Source organism: Fonsecaea erecta (assembly GCF_001651985.1).
Source record: "Fonsecaea erecta strain CBS 125763 chromosome Unknown Scaff5, whole genome shotgun sequence".
Lineage (NCBI taxonomy): Eukaryota > Fungi > Ascomycota > Eurotiomycetes > Chaetothyriales > Herpotrichiellaceae > Fonsecaea > Fonsecaea erecta.
The window spans coordinates 1700142-1722825 of NW_017387248.1; the positions used below are offsets into that span (position 1 = coordinate 1700142).

Sequence of the window (22684 nt, forward strand, 5' to 3'; positions counted from 1 at the left end):
TTTGATCAAGCAAGCTATTTGACCATGGCTACCGAAAAAGACACTGTCGTCCAAGCCAAGACCGACATCAGTCATGTCGAAGGCCAGGACATCACCGCCTCGCCCGAGAACGAGCAGAAGATTGAGGCCGTTGGCCGGCTGGAGGCTCTCGCCTTCAACTATACGAAAGCAGAAGAAAAGCGCATGCTCCTTAAAATCGACGTCATCGTCCTGGGCTATGTATCCGGCGCATACCTCCTGGCATATATGGACCGTGGCAACATTGGGAACGCAAACACTGCGGGCATGTCCAAAGATCTGGGTCTCAGTGACAGCCAGTACCAGTGGCTTCTGACTGCTCTGTACTTGGGTTATATTCTCTTCGACTGGCAGACTGTTTTCTACAAGATCTTTCCCGCCCGATACTACGTTCCCACTGTCATCGTTATCTGGGGCACCATTGCTGGATGCTGTGGAGCTGCTCAAAACTTTGCGGGAATGCTGGTCCTGCGACTTCTCTTGGGCATCTTCGAATCCTCCTACAGCCCTGGTCTGGCCTACTTCTTCTCCTTTTTCTACTACCGCAAAGAGATGGGTCGACGACTAGGCTGGTATGTGTCCATTGCTCCTCTAGGGGCCTCTTTTGCCGGAGCCTTCGCCTACTTTGTCACCAAACATCATCACGCCATTGCTGGTTGGCGTGCTTTGTTTCTTGTGGAAGGTCTCCCTGCTGTTGCTGTCGGCCTCTTCGGTTACTACTGGCTCCCAAGCAATCCTCAAGACTGCCAATTCCTGAGCGAGAAGGAAAAGAAGATCGCCCGGGCTCGCATGGTTCGCATGGTCGGCAACGTCGAGCGCGACCGGAAGATCAATGTCAAGAACTTCTTCAAATCACTACTCGACCTCAAGAACTGGTTGCCGACACTCATGTACTTCTCCTGCAATGTTAGCTACGCCTCTCTGCCCATCTACACGCCAACCATCCTCCAGGGCATGGGCTTCACCGCTCTTCACGCCCAGGGTCTCTCGGCCCCCCCTTACCTGTTCGCCTGTCTCGTCGTGCTCGCAATCGGTCATCTCTCGGACCACTTCCAGCGCCGAGGTATCTTCCTTTCCTTGTGCAGTGGAACCGCTGCCGTGGGCTATCTCATCTTGTGTCTTGTCGAGGTGGTCGGGGTCAAATACTTCGCCCTCTACCTTGTCGCCGGCGGACTCTACCCGTGCATCGGCCTCGTCCTCTCCTGGGTCGCCAATAACAATGGCAGCGACAGCAAGCGCGGCGCCGGCTTCATCCTCATGAACTTTGTGGGCCAGTGCGGTCCGCTCGTGGGCACGCACATTTTCCCGGCGAGCGAGGCGCCGCACTACAAGAAAGGATTCTGGATCAGTTTCGGGTTTTGCACGTTTGCGTCGACCCTGGCACTGGCCCAGGTAGCCTGGCTCAGACACCTGAACAAGAAATTGGACGAGAAGTACGGGCCCGTCCGTGAGATCGTCAACGCGGAGGACGAGATCGGCGCCGAGACTGACTCCAGCGAGAATTTCCGGTACATCTTGTAAGGGGACTGACTGCTACTACTGCTTGGACTCTTGGCTGGTCCGACCGACCGACGACTGCTCGATGATCGCGAATTCCTTGGTTATACTTGAAGCATGCAAAAAGCTGATGACGACGACATGGATTGGCCAACATAAGTCGTGTTAGGGAGGCTACGTACGTACAGAACGCACAGGAGCGTGAGCTGCTTGCTCGCTCGCTCTCTCTGCCTCGCGTTGGTTGCTCCATATTTACAAATTGAAATCCAATGATTCAAAGTAATTTATGCCTCCCCCTTTTTTACCTTTCATCCGCTTAGAAAACAAGCTCGCTTGGGTTCAAGGGGTTCATGGCATGTACGTACTGTAGGTCTTCGAGGCAGTAACGACACATGTAAAACAAGGCCAACGAGTTGTTCCTCTCTCCCCCCAAACAATATCCCTGGCGAGAGTGCTATTCGACCCTATACCACATATGTAGAACCGGGTGAGAATGGAGGCACCACTTCGCCACCGTCACCACTCCGTTGCTCTGGGAGGCAATTCCTGGGAGGAGCAGCACGGCTGAGAATGAATGCCCCCGGGAGCAGAACCTGCTCACCGACTGTACCACCGGGTGCGTGGGGGTTCCTGACCTCGGGTGCTCCTCCCCTGCTTGGTGAACTGTGGTCTGTGGTCTGCCCCCGCCCGCCCTGCGAATCGGCCTACGGCTCATGTGCTGCAGGCGAGCGAGGAGGTCGTATCGTGCTCATGGCTGCGTGGACCGGTTTTTAGGGGGCGCGTTTTGCCCAGGTGGGGAGTATCAGAGCTTATGGGACGAAAACGCCGTCAGCATCTTGGGGGTAGTGCCTCGCGTAGCGGCAGCAGGATCGTTGTGCTCCTCCTCGAGGATGCTTTCCATCACGCGCTTCCATTCGCCCGCCAGACCCGAGTCGATGGCACAGCCGTCATAGCTGACTCCGAACATCAAGCTGTCGCCATCCCCGACGACGCCCACGAGGAATTCCCCGTCCCGGGCGCGCACGGTGGTGTGCAGGTTACGGAAGTCGGCCACCACGTCGCGTGCCCCTGCCCCTGTTTCTGCTCCTGCTCCCTGTTGGCGTTCTGCTGGTGACAACGACCCTTGTCGTGATTCTTCTCTGCCTCCTCTCTGTCCCCTCGTGTCATACTTGCCCGCGGCGATGATGGTCCCACGAGCGCCCACCGAGCTTACCCCACAGGTTGCAAGTGTGCGACTTGCGCGGGCCGGGTACGCGCCCTGGACGTTCCAGCCACGTTTTCGGGCACTCGGGCTCTTCCGCGCGAGATACTCAAGCGTCGAGAGGTATAGCTGAGGCAGTAGCTGGGATGGGCTACGGGAGCCGAGGTGGGCTTCCTCTTCGAGGGATCGTGGCCGCTTCTGATACCGGCGGAGCTGACGGTGGGCCTGTTTGCCCAGTAGTCGTAACCGGCCCTCGAGATCTAGATTGGTGGCAGGTAGAAATGGCAATGTGATGCCGTCGCTGAACGCCAGCATTAGACTGTCCTCCTTGCCTGTGGTGCTTACGCCGCCTAGGAACGGCCGGGGGTTGACGGGGAACGATCCTACGAAGGGGAGACGCTCGTGCGTGGGCACACCGGGGTGGCGGCGTTCCTCGAAACCCATCATCACCAGCGCCACCAGTGCGAAGCAACCGCTGCCGATACTAATGCGGGCCTGACGACAGATACGGGACAGTCGCCTCGTGGAGGCGGGACCCAGAGATGCTCGCAGGGGGAAGGTGTTGAGCGGCGGCGTCTGCGTGTAGTCGAGAACACGGGAGAATTTGGATTTGAGGGGAGTAGCCTGGGGAAGGGATGTCTGGCGTCGAAGCGGATTCTGGAATGACGCCGGAGGCGGCTGTCGTGTGTGCCGGAGTATGCGGGTCAGGAGCCACGACCAACGCTGTCGCGCCGGAGAGCCTTTTACCGGCGGATACAAGGATTCCTGCGCGGGTGGGAGTCGGTCGACCGGCGAGGCGGTGCAGAGACGGGCGGCTTCGGCGGACAGTCGCTGGGCGGACTGGTTGAGCAGGTCGATGAACGAAGACATCCACCTCATCGAGGTCAGGCCGTCGACGATCTCGTGGCCCGCGATGAACATCAAATGGACTTGGTGCAGGCCACTGATGGTGGTGGTGGTGTCGTCATCGCTCTCGATCGGCATGACATAGAGCCTACTTAGGGCCTGGGTCTCGTCGATGCACCGGCGCACGTTGAGGGTGTGAATGAAGAACTCGTCGACGTCCACATCCGGGTAGTGGTCGCCCACGAACACGGCGTGCTTCATTGCCTCGTGCAGCATCGCTCCGGGGTCTCTGCTCGGCTCAAAGACATACACGCGGTCTTCGGGGTGGAACGAGGACGACGACTGTATTGCCCCCGGGACGTCGACGGCCTTGGCCACTCGTGCAGAGAGAAGGATGTGTTTCTGCCGCATGACGCTCCACGCCAGCAAGATCCGTGCTCGCAAGGCGTCGGGACTCAAGGACGTCCTCATCTCTACGTGCAGGTGCATCGTGAGGTCCGCTCGGCCTTCGAAGTCGGTGCCGTCGGTGTGGAACAGGCTTTCGACGATGCCAATGCGGCGGTAGTGAACGACACGGCTGTTGCTGTTGTTGTCTTTGGTCGTCGTTTGATGCCAGTCATGGCGATCGGTCGCGTAGCTTTCCAGCCATGGTGGAGGCTGTTCGGGTGCTGCTGAAGACATCTTCTCCAGCTGATGAACGCGTCCTAAGCAAGCATTCGTGTCCAAGCCCAGCACTTTGCTTGTGTGCTCAAGAAGGTCTGTCTGTCTGGAATGGTCGACACCGCTTGGCTCAGCGAGACGGGAGACGCCCTCGCATTGATCGTAGCACACTGATCACCACAATTGATTTGATTCAGCTATTGTGCTTACTCTTCCGGGGGTACTTTCACTGCGGTGATACATCATCAACGACGCTGAAGAATTAAATATATTTCAACGGATGTATAAGTTATATGGTTACATATTGTATTTGTGCGCGGAACCGAGGGCTCAATATTCTGAATGCGGGGGAAAGCAGACAAGAGTCGGTTTCCGGTTCCGACCAATCTTATAAATATGTTGGAAGGACACATTGTTATACACACATTCACACGCAGCGACTTCTTCTTCGTCGTCGGTTTACCTTATGTCCTATCTTGAGCTCGGGGCCATCGCCGTGGGATGAATCCCCGATTTTCCATGCTCAAAGACGGGAGTAAAGGGAGCGAAATACCGTGGTAGTGGGAAGCCTGAACGAATACATATATCGATCATTTTATATACCTCGCTAGCACCTCAGTTGGTGGGTAAATGCCATCCAACAAACAAGGTAAGAAGAAAAGAAGAAAGCCAGGGGTCGTCGTCTGCGCTCTGAGCACCCGATGCATGCTGTTCGTAAACGAATAGAGCCACCCCTGGCGACCAAGACCACTTGGACTAAGTGCCTGCCCTACGCCGCGACACTCTCGGCCAAGAATTTTGCGTCACCATGTTCCGGGAAGGGATGATCAATTTCGACAGACAGAATCATCTTCTCGTGAGTGGCTGATCGCGGCACGATATCACACCTGAACGGCTTCGGATGACTGATGATGCCGGTGTCAAAGTCCACGACCGGATCGAGCTCTTTCCCATTTTCGACGCACTTGCGCACGTCAAACACGGCCAGAAACCCTGCGATCGTCGAGAACAAAGCCGCATCGGCGAACAACCTACCGGGGCAGATGCGCCGGCCGAAGCCGAACGCCAGGTTGTGAGGATCTGGTTCAGCGTTGGGTCCGAGAAAGCGCGACGGGTCGAACGTTTCGGGGTCGTGGTAGACGGTCGCGTCGTGCAGCATGGCCCACAGGTTGGGGATCAGGAGGCTGCCTTCGGGGATGAAGTATCCGTTGTAGACATCGGCCTTGGTCGTCAGATGCGGCACGCCCGACGGCGCCACGGGATGCCAGCGAAGAACTTCCTTGACCATGGCGTCGACGTAAGGTAGGGCCTCGCGGTCGGAAAATGTCGGCAGGCGAGCAGAGCCCACCACCGCGTCGATCTCGGCCTGGGCTTTGCGTTGGACTTCTGGGTAGAGCATCATGGCCAGAACGAAGCAGGCCATGGACGACACGGTGGTGTCGGCGCCTCCTGCGTACAAGGAGAAGGCAGACCATCGGGCAACGTCTTCGGCCTCGGGAGAAAGGGTTCCTTTGTCGTCGTGAAGAAGCTTCGAGAGGTACGAAGGCTCGGCCGTCCCGCTGCGAAGCTTCTGCTCCACAAACCTGTATGGCAGCTCCGCCACCCTATGGAGAGTTGCTTTCCACTGCCGAGCGGTGCGCTTGAAGCCGGTCCCGGGGAACCAGTCCGGGAGGTACTTGAGGGCAGGGATCATATCCACCATCCAGACTCCAGGCATGCAGGATTTTGAGAAGTGGTCGAGGGCTTGTTCCGCCAGATCCACCAACGGATCCCGCCCCTTGGGCTCGATGGTATAGCCATAGCCGATTTTCAGAATAATGGAGCCGGCCTGGGTCCGAATCAGCTGCAACACGTCTCGAGGATTCTCAAGCACTTTGAGCAGGAACCGCCGCGTTTCCAGCTCGAGCAGCGGTCGGAACGGATCAATGGCGGCGGACGTGCCCAGGACGGTGTGCAGCGCTTTTCGGTAGGAACGGCTCTTGTTGGAGTACGGCATCAGCCCCAGCGCCTTTTCCCACCCGCACATTTCCGACCCAAACACCAGCTTGGGGCGCGACGAGTGGATGGCGGAACGCTTCTCCATCAGCTCGACCGCAACCTTGTGGTCGCTGATAATGATCATCGTCTGCCCCAGAACCGTGAGGGAGCTGATCGGACCGTAAAGCTCCTTATGCTTGATCCAATGAAGCCATTCTTTGGCGCCGGCGGGTGGAAGGTCGGGCAGATTGCCCACCAAGAGTCGGGGCTTTGGGCCAGGTGGCAGAGAATGATTGCCTTTGGACTGCGAATTGGTGAAGAATACCTTGTACACGAGCAGCACTATTGCGAGGACGCCCGTGACGGCAAGGAATAGTTGGGTGGCACCAAGTTGAGCCATAATGGAGGTTCTGAGCTGAATGGAAGGAAGCACGGACAACAGAATAGACAACCATTACCGTTTATATTTATCCTTGAGTATGATGAAGCTGTTCAGGCGTACTGGGGCGCTTACCGGCAAGGCCTTACAATAGGCAAGGACGGCATTCTCAAGGACCGTTCTGTCATCAAGAATATACACCTTTACCCTTTCTCGTCTTACGCGCCGGTTGACTGAGACAAGTCGACCGCGAATATGGTAACATGAGGATATTCTTCTCCATGATATGCAGTCGCCAGAGGGCTCAAGATTCAAGCAGGGCAGGTCGTAGCCGCTTTGTATTGGCGTGTGCGCGGTACGCAAGTCTCCACAAGGGTAATAGCCCTTTCGGGTCACTCATATTCAGGGGTTTAAATGCTCTTCTGCCTGGGACACGGCGAACGAACGGCTCACTGCTAGATGCTTGACTCTCGAAGCAAGGCGTGAGACGAGGACGTGGATATCGACGAGGCTGCCTGCGTCAGATGGGTCGTGTAAGAAGCGCTATTAGTAAAACGCCAGCCTAGGAGAATGTGCGCGCGCCGATGGTGATTGATGGTTTGTTTATTGCCTTGTCATCCTCCTCGTTGAGCCCCCCCAGATCCAAAACCCACCACGACTCTGAAGAAGAGTAAAGCTTACCATCTGCCATCACGCAACGGTGCTCTGCCGCCGCCATTCCCCAGAATTTCGTGTGTGATGATGACTGGAGAATGTTGACACTAGTGCTGTTACATTCTGGCAGCACGGGTCGGAGTTTTCCCGATCGGTCAGCTTTTAGGATAAGTAAGATATCACTTTGGTCGCTTCGAGGCTCTTATACAGCAGACAGAGACAACAAGTCCATTCCCTTCCCGAGAAGGAAGTAGGTGTGATTTGTAAGATCTTAGTTGCAGGTTGTGCGTCTGAACTGACAATAGGTGGCCCTCGCACCTATTGGGGAATGTGGCCTGCCGCTTTACTGAGACATGAGTTCGACTCGGCCTGAACTTGAGCGGCTCTGCCTGGTCGTCCTGCTCATTATCTGTGCTGATGTAGCCCGGTTCTGGGGCCTCGGCTATCCTTGGATACTTTGACCATACATACTTTGTAGATGTCTCCATTGAACCAACAACAAAAATTGAGCAAGCGGATGAGTTGCTGTGTCTGTGAGCAGCAGTAAGAGAGGATCTCTCCTGATGCTCCTGCCACGCAACTAGTCACCCTGTAACACTCGTTAGGATGCGTTTTGACCGGATTTCCTAGGCATTAATGACGGGGAGCAGATGAGCTGCCCCCACTAGTGTGTGATGTTGACGCCTAACCTGTTGCGGCCAAGCGAGTGCATTTGTCGGAGAGGCCACCAATCACCTTTACGCCTTCTTCGACGTTTGAGGAAAGCCTCAACCCTAGCTAGTATACCTCCTGGGTGGTGGTAAACGTATATATGTACATTACCTCCGCGAGCCACAACATTCTCTTCTTTCTCAACCATCTTCTCTTCCCCTGCAACACCATGTCTGCTTCTTCATTATCTGATCGGACCCCAGCCCCGAATCAGGTTGAATCTGACGCCTGGTTTCCGTCGACCCCTTGACCTGGACGATGTCTGGGGCGAGGAGGGATTCACGAAAGAGACACCGTACATTGGCGTATTCACCCCTGGCGGACACGGCGTCATGAACGGCGTGCCCTTCTCGCGGACGGTGGGCAAGATTCTGCGCTGGGCAGACATGCACCAGCACTACTGAATCTCGCTCTGCCACGCACCGGCAGGCTCCAGGCCCGTGGTAGTATATCGTGTAGAAACTGAGGCTTAGTGACTGCAGTGGCGGTGGTGGAAGCGTTCAACGAGGTGTGACAAGTGCAGCAAAGCGCGGAGGCAGCGCAGAGTCAGTTTGTTACCCTGTCGAATTCGACATCGACACGTCAGATAGGGCTCACCTCTGTGCTCAGACTGTCGAACTGTCTCTCAGCCGTGACAGACGCAATCAACGCCCGGCAGGCCAGAGGAAAGCGTAGGCCAGGAGTCACACCTGATGGATTGGATTGTACAAGGATAATATTGCCATCAACGTTGAATTAACGTCGTCTGACGGGTTGCCTTTTCGGGAAGAGCCGATGGGCCATCACGTGACCCCGCGTCCTCTTGCCAAGAATCCGAACGCGGTCTCGTTATCTAGCGAGGCTAGCTTGCATGCTTCTTGTCCAATGCGCCTGGCGCTGGTTGTTGTTTCTCAACTAGAGACAATGGTGCTCTCTGAACATCATCATGACGCCCGAAGACCTGGCACACTTTGCCGGCGATGTGAGGTTCTTCTCCCCCGATGATATCGACCGGTTACATCGTGTTCTCTTCCGCCTCCAGGAAGCCTCCATCAACTTTACGCCAGCTGCGATACAGCGCGAGTACAAAGCCATATGCTTGGAAAGCCACGTGTCGACCAAGTACGATGACCCGTGCTTGCAGTGGCTCCTTGACCTCCTCGAGACTGACCCCGAAATTCCTCTCAACGAAAAGTTTCTCGACGTGTTACAAGAGGCGAACATCGTGTTGACCACAGACGGAACCTCAACCGATGCGGCGACCGACTACGAGGAAGGCCGAAGAGGTGGAGGCGCCAAAGATATTTCTGTGCCTGTGCGACCTGCTACACCTGACTCGATCCTCTCCATCAACGAAGATGACCCTCTCTGGCAGCAAGCTGTCGCCCTCGACAACCGAAAGTTAGCCTCGCAAGCGCTTGAACAATGGCGCCACAAGCTGCAGCTGCAAAGAGCCGCATACCTGGAGTATGAAGACTCGGCGATGAACGCGGTGGCAGACAGTCTGTATATTCGCAATCTGGCAAGAAAGGTTCTGTCACACTGGCGCAACACTGTCGCCGAAATTCGCCAAATGGATCATGTTGCGGACGACTTCCGCATGCGACGCGACGCTGCATTTTCACTCAAGAACTGGACACTGGTCACCCGCGAAATGCTCTTTGTTAAAGTCAGGGATGAGCGAATACTCCGAAAGACGCTGGAGAAGTGGCAAGAGAAGACTGCGAGCCTCAAGGAAATGGAGGCCGCAGCTGCGGATGTCCGCGACCGACAAGCATTTCAAAATGTCCTGGTGAAGATGGTAGCCAAAAAGAGCCACATCAGGCAAGCAGAAACTCAAGCCGTCCTTGTATACGAGGAGAATTTGAGCCGGAAGATGCTTCGGGCGTGGTTGGTGCAGCTCGATCATATTCGATTGAATGAGCGGCGAGCAGAGGGTGCAGCAGACTATTTTGCAAGCAAACATGTGCTTCAGAAATGGCGGGAGAAGGCTCGACTCCGAATTGAAGAGAAACAGGCCATGGAGGCTCGCAAGCATGTGTTAAGCGTGAGATACTTTCACAAATGGCGAGCCGCCACCAGAAAGAACAAGGAGGCGAAATACAGCGACGCATACAAAACCATGCGACGAAAAGTCAAGATGAACATCGCTCGCACGGCACTGAACGTGTGGAGGGACAAGGCCATTCAGATGCGTCACATGAATCTGACCGCCCAAGAGTTCCGGGCTCGCAAAGATGTGGAAAATGCTAGGCGTACAGCCCACGGGGCAATCATAACCATGTACAACAAGACCGAACAGGTGCAGGAAGCCAATCTCCAAGCCGACCTTCTGTTTCGCAAGAATCTCATCGAGCGCCTCCAAATCTTCGGCTCGAACTGGCTCGCCCCAACCCGACAGATTCTCGACCACCAGAGGAGGGCAGATGAATACCGGTCCATTCGGACTGCGAGCTATGCCGTGCAAATGCTGAGGAATTGGAGGAATGCGGCATTCAGAACAAAGCGACTGGAGGAGGATGCCGATGTATTGTTCCATCGCAATGAGAAGAAGAGGGCTCTTGGATTCCTGCAGAAATGGAGACAGGCGTCTGCCAGGCCGAGCAGCCAGGAGGCAGTCAGGGAAGTCACTCTGATTCCGGCGACGCCGGCGGCTCGAAGGAACCAATTGCTGGCTTCAACGACACCGGCGTATACTCCAGCTGTTGGCCTGTTTGGCAGGGACATTGACGCCGTAGAGGAAGAGAATGAGTGATGTTTTGATGAGTTACGTGTCCACGCGCTGCTGATGACTATGATACCCCACGATCTCTGCAATGAATACTATACAGACAATATAATCCTGAAGGTCTTTTCTCACCACAATCCTACATCCTGTTTTTTCAAGGTCATATATTATTATTTTTAAATGCAGACAGACGACACTGGAGAGAGAGGTTGCATTTGCGGAATACACACCACGACGTGGGACAAGATTCGCTGACGTTTGACATATGACGATCGTCTGTTACGCCCATGACAATTAATTTTCTGATGTATATGTAACAGCACAGGATGTGCCATACTCTCTTCTTTCTCCATCTCAGATCTCTCGAATTCGACTCTCTCATCTCATCGATCTCGGAGTGAAGTAGTAGGCGGCAACATGTCCAACCAGACCATTGCCGACACCGACACGCCCGACCCATGGATGGTCGCCGCGCACAACCGCTTCTATCTGACCTTCACCTGCGGCGACCGTGTCGAGATATGGATGTCGCACAGTATGGAGAACTTCCGGAACTGCAAGAAGATCATCGCTTGGAAGCCACCGCCGGCGACGCCCTGGGTGGTCGACCTCTGGGCGCCCGAACTCCACTACCTGAACGGGAGGTGGTACATCTACTTCTGCGGCGCCCATCCGGAGGTTGGGAACGCATGCCACCGCACTCTCCTGCTGCGCAGCCAGAGTCAGGATCCGATGGAGGCGGGCGCGTGGGAGTTTCTCGGGCAGATGAAGGGCCTGCCGGACCACTGGAACATCGACGCCACCGTCTTCTTCCTGCCGCGCACCCAGAAGCTGTACTGCTGCTACTCCGGGTGGCCGCTGGGCGACAACTCGGACCGGCAGCAGGATCTGTTCCTCATCGAGCTGGAGACGCCCGAGGTCGCACGGCCGGAGACGCTCACCTGCATCTCCCGGGCAGAACTACCGTGGGAGAGGGCCGATGGCGGCACACACGGTGTCAACGAAGGGCCCACGTTCGTCAGTATGCCCGGGGGCTTTGAAGGAATCATCTACAGCGCCAATGGCAGCTGGACCAGCGACTACAGACTGGCCCTGTTACAGCTTGTCGGCGACGACCCGCTAAAGGAGTCGTCATGGAGGAAACGACCGACACCGCTCCTGGTCAGTGACCGAGCCAAGGGGGGCCCGTTCGGACCCGGTCATGCCAGCTTCCTCCCTTCGCCGTACGGGGATGGGAGGGTGTACTGCATCTACCACGCGACGGAGCACTGGGGGGAGGGATGGAACAACCGTAAAGCCCGCGTCCTCAGTTTCGGGCTGGAGCATTTCCATCCCCAGGCACAGCCCATGTGTTGCGCTTTGTCTATCTCTGGGCTGTGGAGCGGTGGTGTCTCGGTGTCCAACGTCGGGGGAGTGGCTGGCAACAGGTCCCCCCAGCAGGGAGCGCAACAAATACAGCACAGTCGTGAGCAAGGGGCGACTTTGATCGACAAGCTGGGTGGGAAGTTATGGAGCAAGTTGAGGGACTTCTCATAATCTTAACGCAAATCTCCATCTCCATAGGACCTGCCAGCTTCTCTCATTGTTCGTCTCTGCCTGTATATCCCAGCACAGCATCACTGCTCCCATCGAGCACGACTGGCCAACGGGACGGGGAATGCACGGGGTTATTCCGGTCCATATGTATGGTCAGCATTTGCTTCCTCCAGTGTCCTCAATCCGATGACATGGAGGGATTGAATCTGTTAGTCAACCGATAGCCGAGGTTTTTCCCCCCTCAATCCACTGTCTCCTGTCCACTGATTGCTGTCTACAACAACCTGCAGAGGGGGTGTATTTGTGTCCTGGATGTGTGGCCATATATACAAACATATATACATGTACAGAACGTCATCTATTAACGGACTGATACTGGCCCTTACGCCATTTTTCAAATAAAGAAAACAAAGCACAAACCAACCATGGGTGTCAACAACTGGGTCTGGTTTGGCCCGCTGTCCTTCCTGGTCGCCGTGTCAGGCGTCTTCTACGCCTACCCGTGGCCGGTGTTGAACACGTACGGGGGTCGGGCTACCGACGCAAAGGCCCATACGACGTGGATGCATCACGGGCCGCTGAACAACGACAAGTGCTGGACGAATCCGCGTGCGTGAGATCCCACGCTTCCTCCCTGCCACGGGGATAAAAAGAAACGGAACTGACTGTGTGGTGCTTCGGGGGGGAATATAGTTGGTAAAGCGTGTGAGGATGTGCGAATCCATCATGAGTCGGCGACGGCATTCTTAGGTTCGTTGGGTCCTGCTCTCTCTCTCTCTCCATCTGTCTTAGCAGCAGCTTCTCTTTCCTCCCAGTTCTCACCCCTGCTGGAATCTACCACCCCTGACGAAATCACTCCTCTGTCTAGCATGTGGCTACCCGGAGACCCGAGAGGTGTTCTACCCGCCGCTGAACCGCCACGACACCGTGAGCGCGGCGAGCTACCACGAGTACTTTGTAAAGTACGACATCAAGGTAATGTCATGTCCATAAAGCCTCGACGCTCCCTGCAAGCGACCTGAAGGGGGGAGGAGAGGAGAAAAGTCTGACGACAAACTATAGAAAGACAAGGCCACCAAGATGAAGCTCGAGGGCATCGACTCCTCGCACGATCTCGTCCTGCACGGCATTGACCTCCTAATGCCGGAAGACGACCCCTCCAAGGTAATCTATCAATCACCACCATAGCAAGGAGACTGCAAGAGACTGGCAGGGGGAATGCTCGCTTGCTGACCAAGGACAGATCTACCTCTTCGCCGTCAACCACGGCCGCAAAGGCGAAACCATCGTGCTGTTCTCCCACACGCTCGGCTCCGACGTGTTGACGTTTGTCCGCGAATTCCAGCATCCGGCCATCAAGACGCCCAACGCCGTCGCCGCGACGGGTCTGAAGTGAGATTGAATCCCCTTTCCACTCCATCTGTTGCCTCCCTACTCCACAACCTCTATATAAATCTATCAGGGATTCCGCAGAATTGGGGAACGATACTGACATATGCTCCCCCTTTTTTCCCGGCTTGCAGCTCCTTCTTCATCACCAACGACCACTACTTCTACGGCGGCGGTCCCTTGGCGACCATCCTCCGCAGCCACGAGGACCACTGGGGGCCCTGGAAGTGGGCGACGGACGTGGTCTACTGCAACGCATCTTCCTCGTCGATCGACTGCCGCACCGTGTCGCCGCCAAACTCGCACCCGAGCGCCAACGGCGCGCTGCTGGTCGACGGCGGCAAGACGCTGATGATCAACGACGTCGTCGAGGCCACCACCACCATCTACGACGTCGACCCGGAGACCCACGCCTTGACGGTGCGCAAGAAAGTCGTACGTGACTCCCCTAATCTCTTCCTTCCGAGGAGTCCCTACAGCTAGCTAGCTAGCTAGCTACCTTCCTACCTGTGGTCTATCCTAGCCTCTCCTCGTCATCGTCCCGAAACCAAAGGGCCGCGGGAGGAAATGTGTTTGGAAACACATGGTCACTGACTGACTGGCTGACTGATCGATTGGGCGGGAACAACAGCAACTCGGCGCCTCGGCGGATAACCTCTCTCTGATACCCGGCACCGAAGACATTGCGGTCTGCAGTACGTCCTCGTCTGCCTTCGTTCCTTCTTCCCACACTCTACAACCCTCCTGCCCCTAATCCTATGACACACCACGCTCACTTTCTCCCACACGAATATACCCACCTCTTCCACCGACCCCCCTGTCCTTGTCATCCCCAGTAATCTCTTCCCCTTCTCGAGCTCTATCCATTTCCCACTCTCATCCTCCTCCTCATCTTCAAGCTCCCGAAGAAACTAACAATCACCCCCCTTCTTCTTTGTCCCCAACGTATAGTCTTCCCCGACGTCGCAGCCCTCCGCCACCGCCTGAGCAGCGACCACCTGCTGGACTACAGCCTCAAGGGCGAGGCGGCGATCGTGCGGCTCGTGAAAGCGCGCGACTACGAGCCCGAGCTGCTGTACTGGGACGATGGGTCGCTGATCACCGTGCTGACGGGGGCCGCCGTCGATCCCGTCCACGGCAAGCTCATCGCCGGCGGCGTCGTCGAGCGGTATTTCATGGTCTGCGATATCGATGCGTGAGTATGTGCCTGAGACGGAGAAGGATGGAGGGGGATGGGTTTGGGAGGGAAGGAGAGGAAATCGGGGGAGAGGGCGAGGGATGGGGTAGGAGGAAGAGGAGAACGCTAAGAAGGGAAAAAGGGAAGGAAGAAAAGAATGGAGAGATGATGTAGGTAGGTGGGTGGGTGGGATATATGGTGCGGCACATGAGAACCAGGATCGGGGGGCGATGGTGTGAGAGACTTAAGAGATGTCGCCTCCATGCCCGATCATCAGAGTTGCTGTTGTACAGGGAGGGGTGCTGTGACAGTTAACGCACATAAGAGACGTGGTCGGTGCAAAAAGAAAGAACCGAGATGTCTGAATGAAGGCCAGAACCAGAAACCAGAAACCAGAAACCAGAGCAATATCAGATTCTAGTCTGTAGAGAAAGCCCCCCTAAAGTCTACCGAGTACATACATCTTTTTTCCTTAGCCCTGTCACGGTCGCTCACTCGCCTTCATACTCGTATACAACTTTCGCTGATGGGACAAGATCTTGATAGATAAATCCCGTCCCACAGCACATATAGGTAGGTGGGTGGGTATCATTTCAATTCGTTCTCGCGGCAGCTGGTCGTGGACCGGTCGCCAGGGGAAACGTGTGTGAGTGTATGTGTGTATGTGGCTTAATGCCGAAAGGCACGATCAAAGTGGCGGATGAGATAGATGGCTTAGCCTGTTTAGATCAAATTTCATTCAATCGGGGCCAAGTTACACCTTCTCATTCAACACTTGCGGGTCAACACCCTTGAGATGAGCGGGAATGGTACCAGGTTCGTGCGGTCCTTGACCTCCTTGGCTCGCCCGGCTGGCTCGTCTCACCTCGATACTCTCCCTGGCAGTTTCATCAACAGACTTCCTGAAATGGAGAGTGCTGCCCATGTTGTCGATGCCGCCCACATTGGCGAAACTTTTGGGGTTGCCCACGAGGCTGTCCTTCCTGAGCACTTTCTCATCATAGGCTTCCTCGTATGCCTCTTCCTCGTCGGGATCTTGAGGGATGCCGTAGACAGTGTGTGGCACAATTTGGTTGGTCGGTTTCCAGATGTAGCTGGTCACCGAGTAGACAAAGATGCTGGTCACAAAGCCATAGAGCCAATCAAAAGAATACAGGTGCTTGGCACCCGAGGTAATCTTGGACGAGCTGTTGATGCTCCACGCCAACCCAGGCAAGCAGGGGCCGATGGCGAGAAGGAAGGCAAGCATGGCGCGCCAGTTGATACCCCATATGTTGTACCTGTATCGGCCGCGAGGGTCATACAGAGCAGGCACGTCAATGTGTTGTCGCTTGACGATCCAGTAGTCCGAAGCGATGATTCCGGCCATGGGTGCGAGGAAGACGGCATAACCGCCCATGAAGGCCAAAAAGGTCGAGGCAGAGCTGAGAATCTTCCATGGGACAATGACCCAGCCACCGACAATGGCGGCGATGACGCAACCACGTTTGATGTTGATGTATTTGGGACATAGAACTGTCAGATCATTTGCGGCGGAGCTACCATGATATCAGCGTATTGCATGCGAGTGACGGAACACAATCAAGAAATGAGGACTTACATGCTGTTTGCAGTGATGTTGGTGCCGACTTGGGCGACATACCACGAGAGCGCGGCAAAGAAGGCAGCGGCACGACCACCGGGATTGTCCAGCCAATGTGCGATAATATCCAACGGATTCCACAGAAACTCTCCGTAGAGGACCTTGGACGCGGATGTGGTGACAATCCCCATCACACCGCAGACAGTAAAAATGGCCGGAAGGAAAGGCAGCTGGATGTACTGGCCGCGGGAGGTCTTCGCGTAACGACTGAAGTCAGGGATGTTGCAGGCCAGTGTGGCCCAAGAGCCTGTGACCGAGGACATGCACGACAGCCAGAGCCAGGCGCGCTGAGTGCCGTGAACGGTCTCGGGAAGGGAGAAGATGGCACCACCGCCTCCTGCCTTGTGCACGATCCAACCCAGAGTCGCTAACGCGGTGATTGGCGCAGCGACGAGTTTGACCATGAAAAGATAGCGAAGCCTCGTTGGCGGGATCAGCAAAAGTGGGAGCTGAATTATCCAGAAGAGGAAATAGCTGATCATTCCCTGCGTCGTAATACCGGCATCGCTGGGAAGGTGGTTCTTGATGTGTGCGTACGAGGGCCAGATGGCGGTCAACATGAGCGTAATACATTGTGCACCGTTGGCCCCTTGGATACCAAGCCAGAACATGGCCAAGATGGCTCGAGAGACAATGCAGAAGTAACCAAAGTAAAAACCGAAGCCGGATCTGACAATGACTGAGAAGGGGATGTGCAGTTTAGCACCGATGGCACCGTTGAGGACCATGGGGACAGCGACGCAGCTGGTGCCGACCACCATGATGGGAATTGCATCGCGCCAGTTGAGACCCACGGCAATCACAGAAGAGGCAGTTTCCCAGGTACCCAAGTTGATAGTGTCGGTCGCCCAGTAGGCCATCCACGTCCACAAGGTCCAGGTCTGGTACCTTGGAGGGACTGGGTCCATGTCCGCATTGGTCCTGGGATATTGGGTCAGTCCAACCGGTTTCCCTGGTTGCCTGGTCTGTAGACCGCCGCATCGGACTTACCACACATCCTTGGGTGCGAGAGCAGACTCTAGGGATTAGGGTCAGCAAAAATGGGATTGCTTCTGACGGATTTGTGAGACTGATTTACCTTGCTTTGGGAGCTCCCAGGCGCTGAGAGTGGTCGCCCTAGCCTTGACCGTCGCTCCACTGGGGATATATTTCTTTGTTTCATGCACGTATTTCGACATCTTGCCGGTGACCTAGAATCCGAGCATAGAGTGGGAAAAGGCTAACCCCCCAGAGGGCGGGACAGGCAGAAAGATATACGTGACAAGGGACGGGCACGGTACCGATAATCGAGGGCGATATGATGCCAGAGCACCTCGATGCGGGATACAGAAGTCGGTGCTCGTTGGGTGGAGGTGACCGAAGGCTGGATCCACTCTGGAGATCTTCAAGGTCCTTGATAAGACCCAACCCCCATTCTCTTTGGCCGGGTGGGACAGGGTCAGGAAGCTTGATCAAATCGTGGTTTGGCGCTGACGATGGCCTAGGCCCGTTAGCCCATCCCTGCCTCATGGGTGCGCGATAAGAATCCGACAACCTTGCATTTACGTCCGCAGATAACCACCGTCTTCTGGAAGCCCTCTGGCGAAGCGTCGGTTCTGGTTTGTTGATCTCGTCGATTCCTCAAATGGCTGTCTCGGGCGATTGGCGACGAGACATACGATCTTGTTTCGTGATGTCAATGGCTAGAACCAGATCGACAGGACAGGCCTGAGCGGCGTAGCTTGAAAAGTATGGGGGCATGATCCTGGTGAGGCTTGTTTCATCGTGTCCGGATTTCTGGTATCTCTCGATTCTCGCACAAGCTTATCTCTACCATACGCCCTTGCGAGGTAGCGAGGTAGGTCGTGCAGCTGACGGGCAACGAGTGGTTTGAGGCAAGCTGGTGGCACAACGAGAGGGGACTCCTCCGGCCAGGGTGGTAGCGGCTTCTGCTCGTCCTGCAGCCATGCGGCACTGCCGGACGAGGAGCGTATCTGGTAGGCCCAAGCGTGATGGTGACTCTGGTGAGTTGGATTGTGGAAAAAGGTGGGTAGACAAACATGGGGGAGATGGTGAAAGATGCAGGCTGGAAAAATGATGCTCCGTGCCGCCCGGAAGCCGGGCGCAGCTAGTCCGACGCACGGTTGCGCAGTCACCAGGGTTATCATTATCTTCATCTCCTCCTGCTGCTCTTCCTCCTTCTCAACTTGGTTGCTCATGCTCCCACGCGATACTCGGTACTTCCACGTTTTGCTCCCAGCGAGCGAATGGGTCCCATCCTCAACCCACCCGACGTGCCAGGCCCGCGATTGTGCTCTCTCTGTGGCTGGCGCTCTCCTCCGGACGTCGCCTCCTTGTTCTGGGCAATTCGACGCTTGATGTCTCTGCCTGGGCTTCTCGAGCAATTTCCCCATACGGAGTACCCGGTACAGGAAACCAGTCTGCGCTCATCTCCTTTATCAGCACAAACTCAATCCACGGGGAGATCTCGATTGTGCCCGGGTGATCTCAGCTGAAACACCCAGATCTACAGTAATATGGCACCTGGATGAGAACTGTCCTCATGTGTGCAGGTCCCAATCTCTATCATCGACGGCCAAAACCTACCTACGTCTAGCCTGATCACTAGCGTCCGTGTTCTTCCCACGTCTTGGGCGATCCCCATCTCTATGCCTATCTGTCTGCTCCAAGCGTTCTCGGTACAGCCTTGCTTTGGTGGAGTGATCTCCCTCCACACACTGGTACCCAGGGATGCTCCCTTGATCACACCGGAAAGGGCATGAAGAAGCAACCCCCTCCTCGACGTCACCTCCTCCACTAGTGATAGCAAACTTAAAATCAGAAAAGGAATAGAGTGCTAAGGTATATATAGGCTGATGATCGACTCGTAAGTAGACACTGATGAAACCCGTTTGCTAAATATCTCTGGATACTTGTCCAGATTTTGGCATCAATGTTGTCCAGCTGTCGTCATGGTCTTTATCTCTCTCATAGGGAAGGAGAGTGTTGATACCTCCAAAGGTCTCCAACGTCCGAAGGGAAAATGGAATGGAACAATTACCTAGGCACCGTGTACAAAAGGTGACCTTCAGCCAAAGCTTTCGCTCCTCTCCTTAACAGGTAGAGAGTCAAAAAGCGGCAGGCTCTGACAATTTCTCCTGTGACATTCATGGCCATAAACCGTCCAAAAATACGGGGGCTTCGTTAGAAATGGCGGGCATCCGTTTAGGTGCAATCGTGTGACTAGCAATGATGAACCGTCACCCTCTCAAGTCTGGCCATCCAAGAACGCACAGGAAGGAGAACGAGCCAACCTCGCGAGTCATTGCACTATTGGGCCTCCTCACCAGACAGCTGGCAAGCCACTCGAATCTGGGCAAGTTCACACGACCAAGTTCCCACCTATGCCCTCAATCATTTATCTCGAGTCTTTGTAACGTGGACTGTTCGAAGAGCTGATGTATGGAGGGATCGAGATATGGATATCATACCGGGGTCGCCTCTGATACAATTGAAGCTTATTTAGCGGGACAACAAAAACCCAGACAGAACGAGACTGAAGCCGCAACCCCTCCCTCCAAAGACCCGGGATATATCCATTCGGATACTCGTATGTGTATGCAGGAAATATCACCAATGGCAAGAGGAAGGGGGAAGGTGGGGAGAAGGTCAAGAGAACCAAAGCACTGGAGGTGACGGGCTCATACATGCATTCAGGTTACGGGGATCTGGCTACATAAAGAGTTTCCGGAGTCTGGCATAGAGGGATAGTTACCCGGTACATACATGTACATATGAGTGTTTTACTGCACTGCGTACTGCACTACGAGAACTGCCTTTAACAACGATAACTGCGCTCTCGTCACAGAAATCACCAAGCAATATACAGTACGCCACGAGAGGAAGGTTAGAAGGAGAAGGGAAAGCTTGTGGGATATCGAGGGATGTCGACAGCCAACCGGTCAACGTACCGTGCAGGTATGGTGTGCCGGTCGTTTCGGACGGAGTCATGCATGTTAGCCAGCCAGCCAACCAGCCAGGGGAGGGGGAAGGGGTCGAGGGGTCACGTTAAAAGGATGAAGAACACGGGTGTACCCATCCCCATCCCCATAAGCCAACCCAGACCCAGGTTCAGATACTACGCCGGAGTTGGAAATAATGAAGCTTGGCTTACCTATGGTCCCCAGGAGCAAGGACCAAGGTAGTTCTCGGACCAAGTTGATGAGGTCCTTACCCGTAGAATTATAGTACAATAGTGCATACAACCCATGTGATTTCTACATAAGCAACCCAAGGCCCCGATGTCCTCTCAGGGCCGAGCCAGTGGTGGCGGAGAGGATATCCGGCCGGCGGACGAGTCCCGCGTGCCGTGATCCTGTTTTTTTGTGTAGTCGGCCAGCAGGACAGAACAGAGTCTGGCACAAGCCGGGGCTCAACACTCTTCCACGAATATGTTCGATTTGAAACAGTTCGTCTTCTTCCCGCCCAAATTGTTGAGTTGCCTCATGAGTCCAAATGGGGGACCGTTCGCTCTCTCAGTCTCCACAGACGACATCATGACATGTGAAAATTTCTGATAACGATAAGAGGCGGGAAAGTCACTTTCACATGCTTTTTTTTTTGTCGGAACCCCAGTTTCAGAAACCGCCGCAGCTCAACAAAAGATTGCGTTGCTGATCGCCACCAGAGGCGACTTGGACATTGGGAGGAGTGACTTCATATCATTTCAAGAGAAACTACCGATTCTATGCATTTTCAGAAGCGCAGACAAACAAACGTCTATCAAAGGTAAATCCAGACTGGCGGAAAGGGAATCCGCAGCAGCGGATGATGCGTGCGAGAACAGAAACCAAGGGTCGATTATCGCTTGCTCATGTGAATTCATTCGGGTTGTTGGATTGTTGTGGTGCTGCTGGGTAAGATGCTCCAAGGGGCTCGGATTTACCACAAGGGAGACCAGATCTCGTCCAGTGCGCCGGTAGCTATCAGGGTATCGAATGCTGGTGCTGGTTCATTTGTACATGATTTGAGAGCTCGAGCTCTCGATGATCGGGCAGTAGGAACAGAGTAGACGACGTGCAGTGGACAGACGAGCACTTATTTGCTGGTCTTTTCGTTGGCAACCTCCTTGGCCTGCTCCTTCTTGGCCTGGAGGAACGAGCTGATCCATTTGAGGACATCGGAGCTCAGAATCAGAGAGGTGGTGATGACCGCCTTGCCGCCGGCCACGTAGCCTTCTCCTCCGCACTTCTTGTACTCGTCTTTGTATGTATCCAAAGCCCACTCCTTGGTAGTGTTTGCCGTGTCCAGGGGCCACTGGATGTAGCTCATAACCTTGTCCTGAATGTCCTTGGTCTCGGCCTTGACAATTGGCACCTGCTCATCGAATTTGGTGAGGAATTTGTCTCCCAGCTCATCAGCCTTGGCGACATAGGGCTTTGCGTACGAGGCCGGTGTCTGGAAGTAGGGCAGCGTGGGTTTGACAAATTTCGTGTAGCCGGCGTTGGTCAGTTCGATCGATTTGACACCGTAGGGGTTCTCTTGAATGGTCTTGATCGAATCTGAGACGAGAGGATAGGATTGTATATGCTAGAAAGAAGAAGCGATTAGCAGTGTTCGTGAGACAACCCTTCTGCCAGTAATCGGAGACCGTCCACGGGGCTCACTTACCGAGAAGAAGGCAGAATGCGGCATGTCGCCGTTGACGGTCGCTTCACCCATGGTGTGTTGATTGACGTTTGGAGGAGCTGCAGTTCGATCAGTGATGTCCGGAGAGACTTGGACGACAGAACAGTGATTGCAAGTGCGGTAAGCAGCGGGAGAGAAGGAAAAGAAGAAGCAGTTCCAGTTACTTGGGTTCTTGCTTTTGTTGAGGAAGGCAAGCGTGGATCTGCGGTGCTCGGGGAATTGACTGCAGGAACCCAAGGGCCAATATACTCACAGGGTGGTGTGAAGAGTGGAACCGATTACAGGTCAGTGGCAGGTCAAAGCAGCTCTGGTAAGGAGAAGATGGGTCTGTTTTCGTCACGGAGGCAGAAGTAAAAAAAAGCAGGAATGAGCAGGAACAAGGTAGGTAGGCAGATAGGTAGGTGGGAGTGGGCGGGAATAATATGGCGCTGCCCTCGACTTTGAGCTAAATAGGTGACAATGCGATTTCGTGCTCTTTGCTTGCGTGGTCCCAAAGGGGGTTTTGGCAATCTTGTTGAGATGCTACTGGACCACTCGCCATTTCCATTAGACGGGTGAAGAAGGGAGATGATTTCATGGCTCACCAGGCCTTGATTTCGCTCCGTCCAGGGCGCAGGCGCATT

The 22684-nt window shown here is 55.0% G+C and overlaps 8 protein-coding genes across 8 annotated transcripts; 4 read left to right on the forward strand and 4 right to left on the reverse strand.

The window, feature by feature from the left end:
- Positions 1-24: 24 nt before the first annotated feature.
- On the forward strand, positions 25-1539 carry AYL99_06680 (hypothetical protein; the record flags this gene model as incomplete). The annotated part of the gene is made up of 1 exon (XM_018838189.1): positions 25-1539. One exon carries the CDS (start codon positions 25-27, stop codon positions 1537-1539), a length of 1515 nt encoding a protein of 504 aa, XP_018692749.1.
- A 778-nt stretch (positions 1540-2317) lies between these two features.
- AYL99_06681 (hypothetical protein) lies at positions 2318-4243 on the reverse strand (the record flags this gene model as incomplete). The annotated part of the gene is made up of 1 exon (XM_018838190.1): positions 2318-4243. The coding sequence occupies one exon, from the start codon at positions 4241-4243 to the stop codon at positions 2318-2320; it is 1926 nt and encodes a 641-aa protein (XP_018692750.1).
- A 748-nt stretch (positions 4244-4991) lies between these two features.
- AYL99_06682 (hypothetical protein) lies at positions 4992-6599 on the reverse strand (the record flags this gene model as incomplete). The annotated part of the gene is made up of 1 exon (XM_018838191.1): positions 4992-6599. The coding sequence occupies one exon, from the start codon at positions 6597-6599 to the stop codon at positions 4992-4994; it is 1608 nt and encodes a 535-aa protein (XP_018692751.1).
- A 2269-nt stretch (positions 6600-8868) lies between these two features.
- Positions 8869-10677, forward strand: AYL99_06683 (hypothetical protein; the record flags this gene model as incomplete). Its single annotated transcript, XM_018838192.1, has 1 exon — positions 8869-10677. The coding sequence occupies one exon, from the start codon at positions 8869-8871 to the stop codon at positions 10675-10677; it is 1809 nt and encodes a 602-aa protein (XP_018692752.1).
- Positions 10678-11067: 390 nt separating this feature from the next.
- Positions 11068-12186, forward strand: AYL99_06684 (hypothetical protein; the record flags this gene model as incomplete). Its single annotated transcript, XM_018838193.1, has 1 exon — positions 11068-12186. One exon carries the CDS (start codon positions 11068-11070, stop codon positions 12184-12186), a length of 1119 nt encoding a protein of 372 aa, XP_018692753.1.
- Positions 12187-12611: 425 nt separating this feature from the next.
- On the forward strand, positions 12612-14774 carry AYL99_06685 (hypothetical protein; the record flags this gene model as incomplete). The annotated part of the gene is made up of 7 exons (XM_018838194.1): positions 12612-12795; positions 13055-13161; positions 13249-13350; positions 13430-13578; positions 13710-14010; positions 14207-14270; positions 14527-14774. 7 exons carry the CDS (start codon positions 12612-12614, stop codon positions 14772-14774), a joined length of 1155 nt encoding a protein of 384 aa, XP_018692754.1.
- A 732-nt stretch (positions 14775-15506) lies between these two features.
- On the reverse strand, positions 15507-17572 carry AYL99_06686 (hypothetical protein; the record flags this gene model as incomplete). The annotated part of the gene is made up of 4 exons (XM_018838195.1): positions 15507-16290; positions 16353-17315; positions 17385-17412; positions 17473-17572. 4 exons carry the CDS (start codon positions 17570-17572, stop codon positions 15507-15509), a joined length of 1875 nt encoding a protein of 624 aa, XP_018692755.1.
- A 3898-nt stretch (positions 17573-21470) lies between these two features.
- On the reverse strand, positions 21471-22094 carry AYL99_06687 (hypothetical protein; the record flags this gene model as incomplete). Its single annotated transcript, XM_018838196.1, has 2 exons — positions 21471-21962; positions 22044-22094. 2 exons carry the CDS (start codon positions 22092-22094, stop codon positions 21471-21473), a joined length of 543 nt encoding a protein of 180 aa, XP_018692756.1.
- Between the last annotated feature and the right edge of the window lie 590 nt (positions 22095-22684).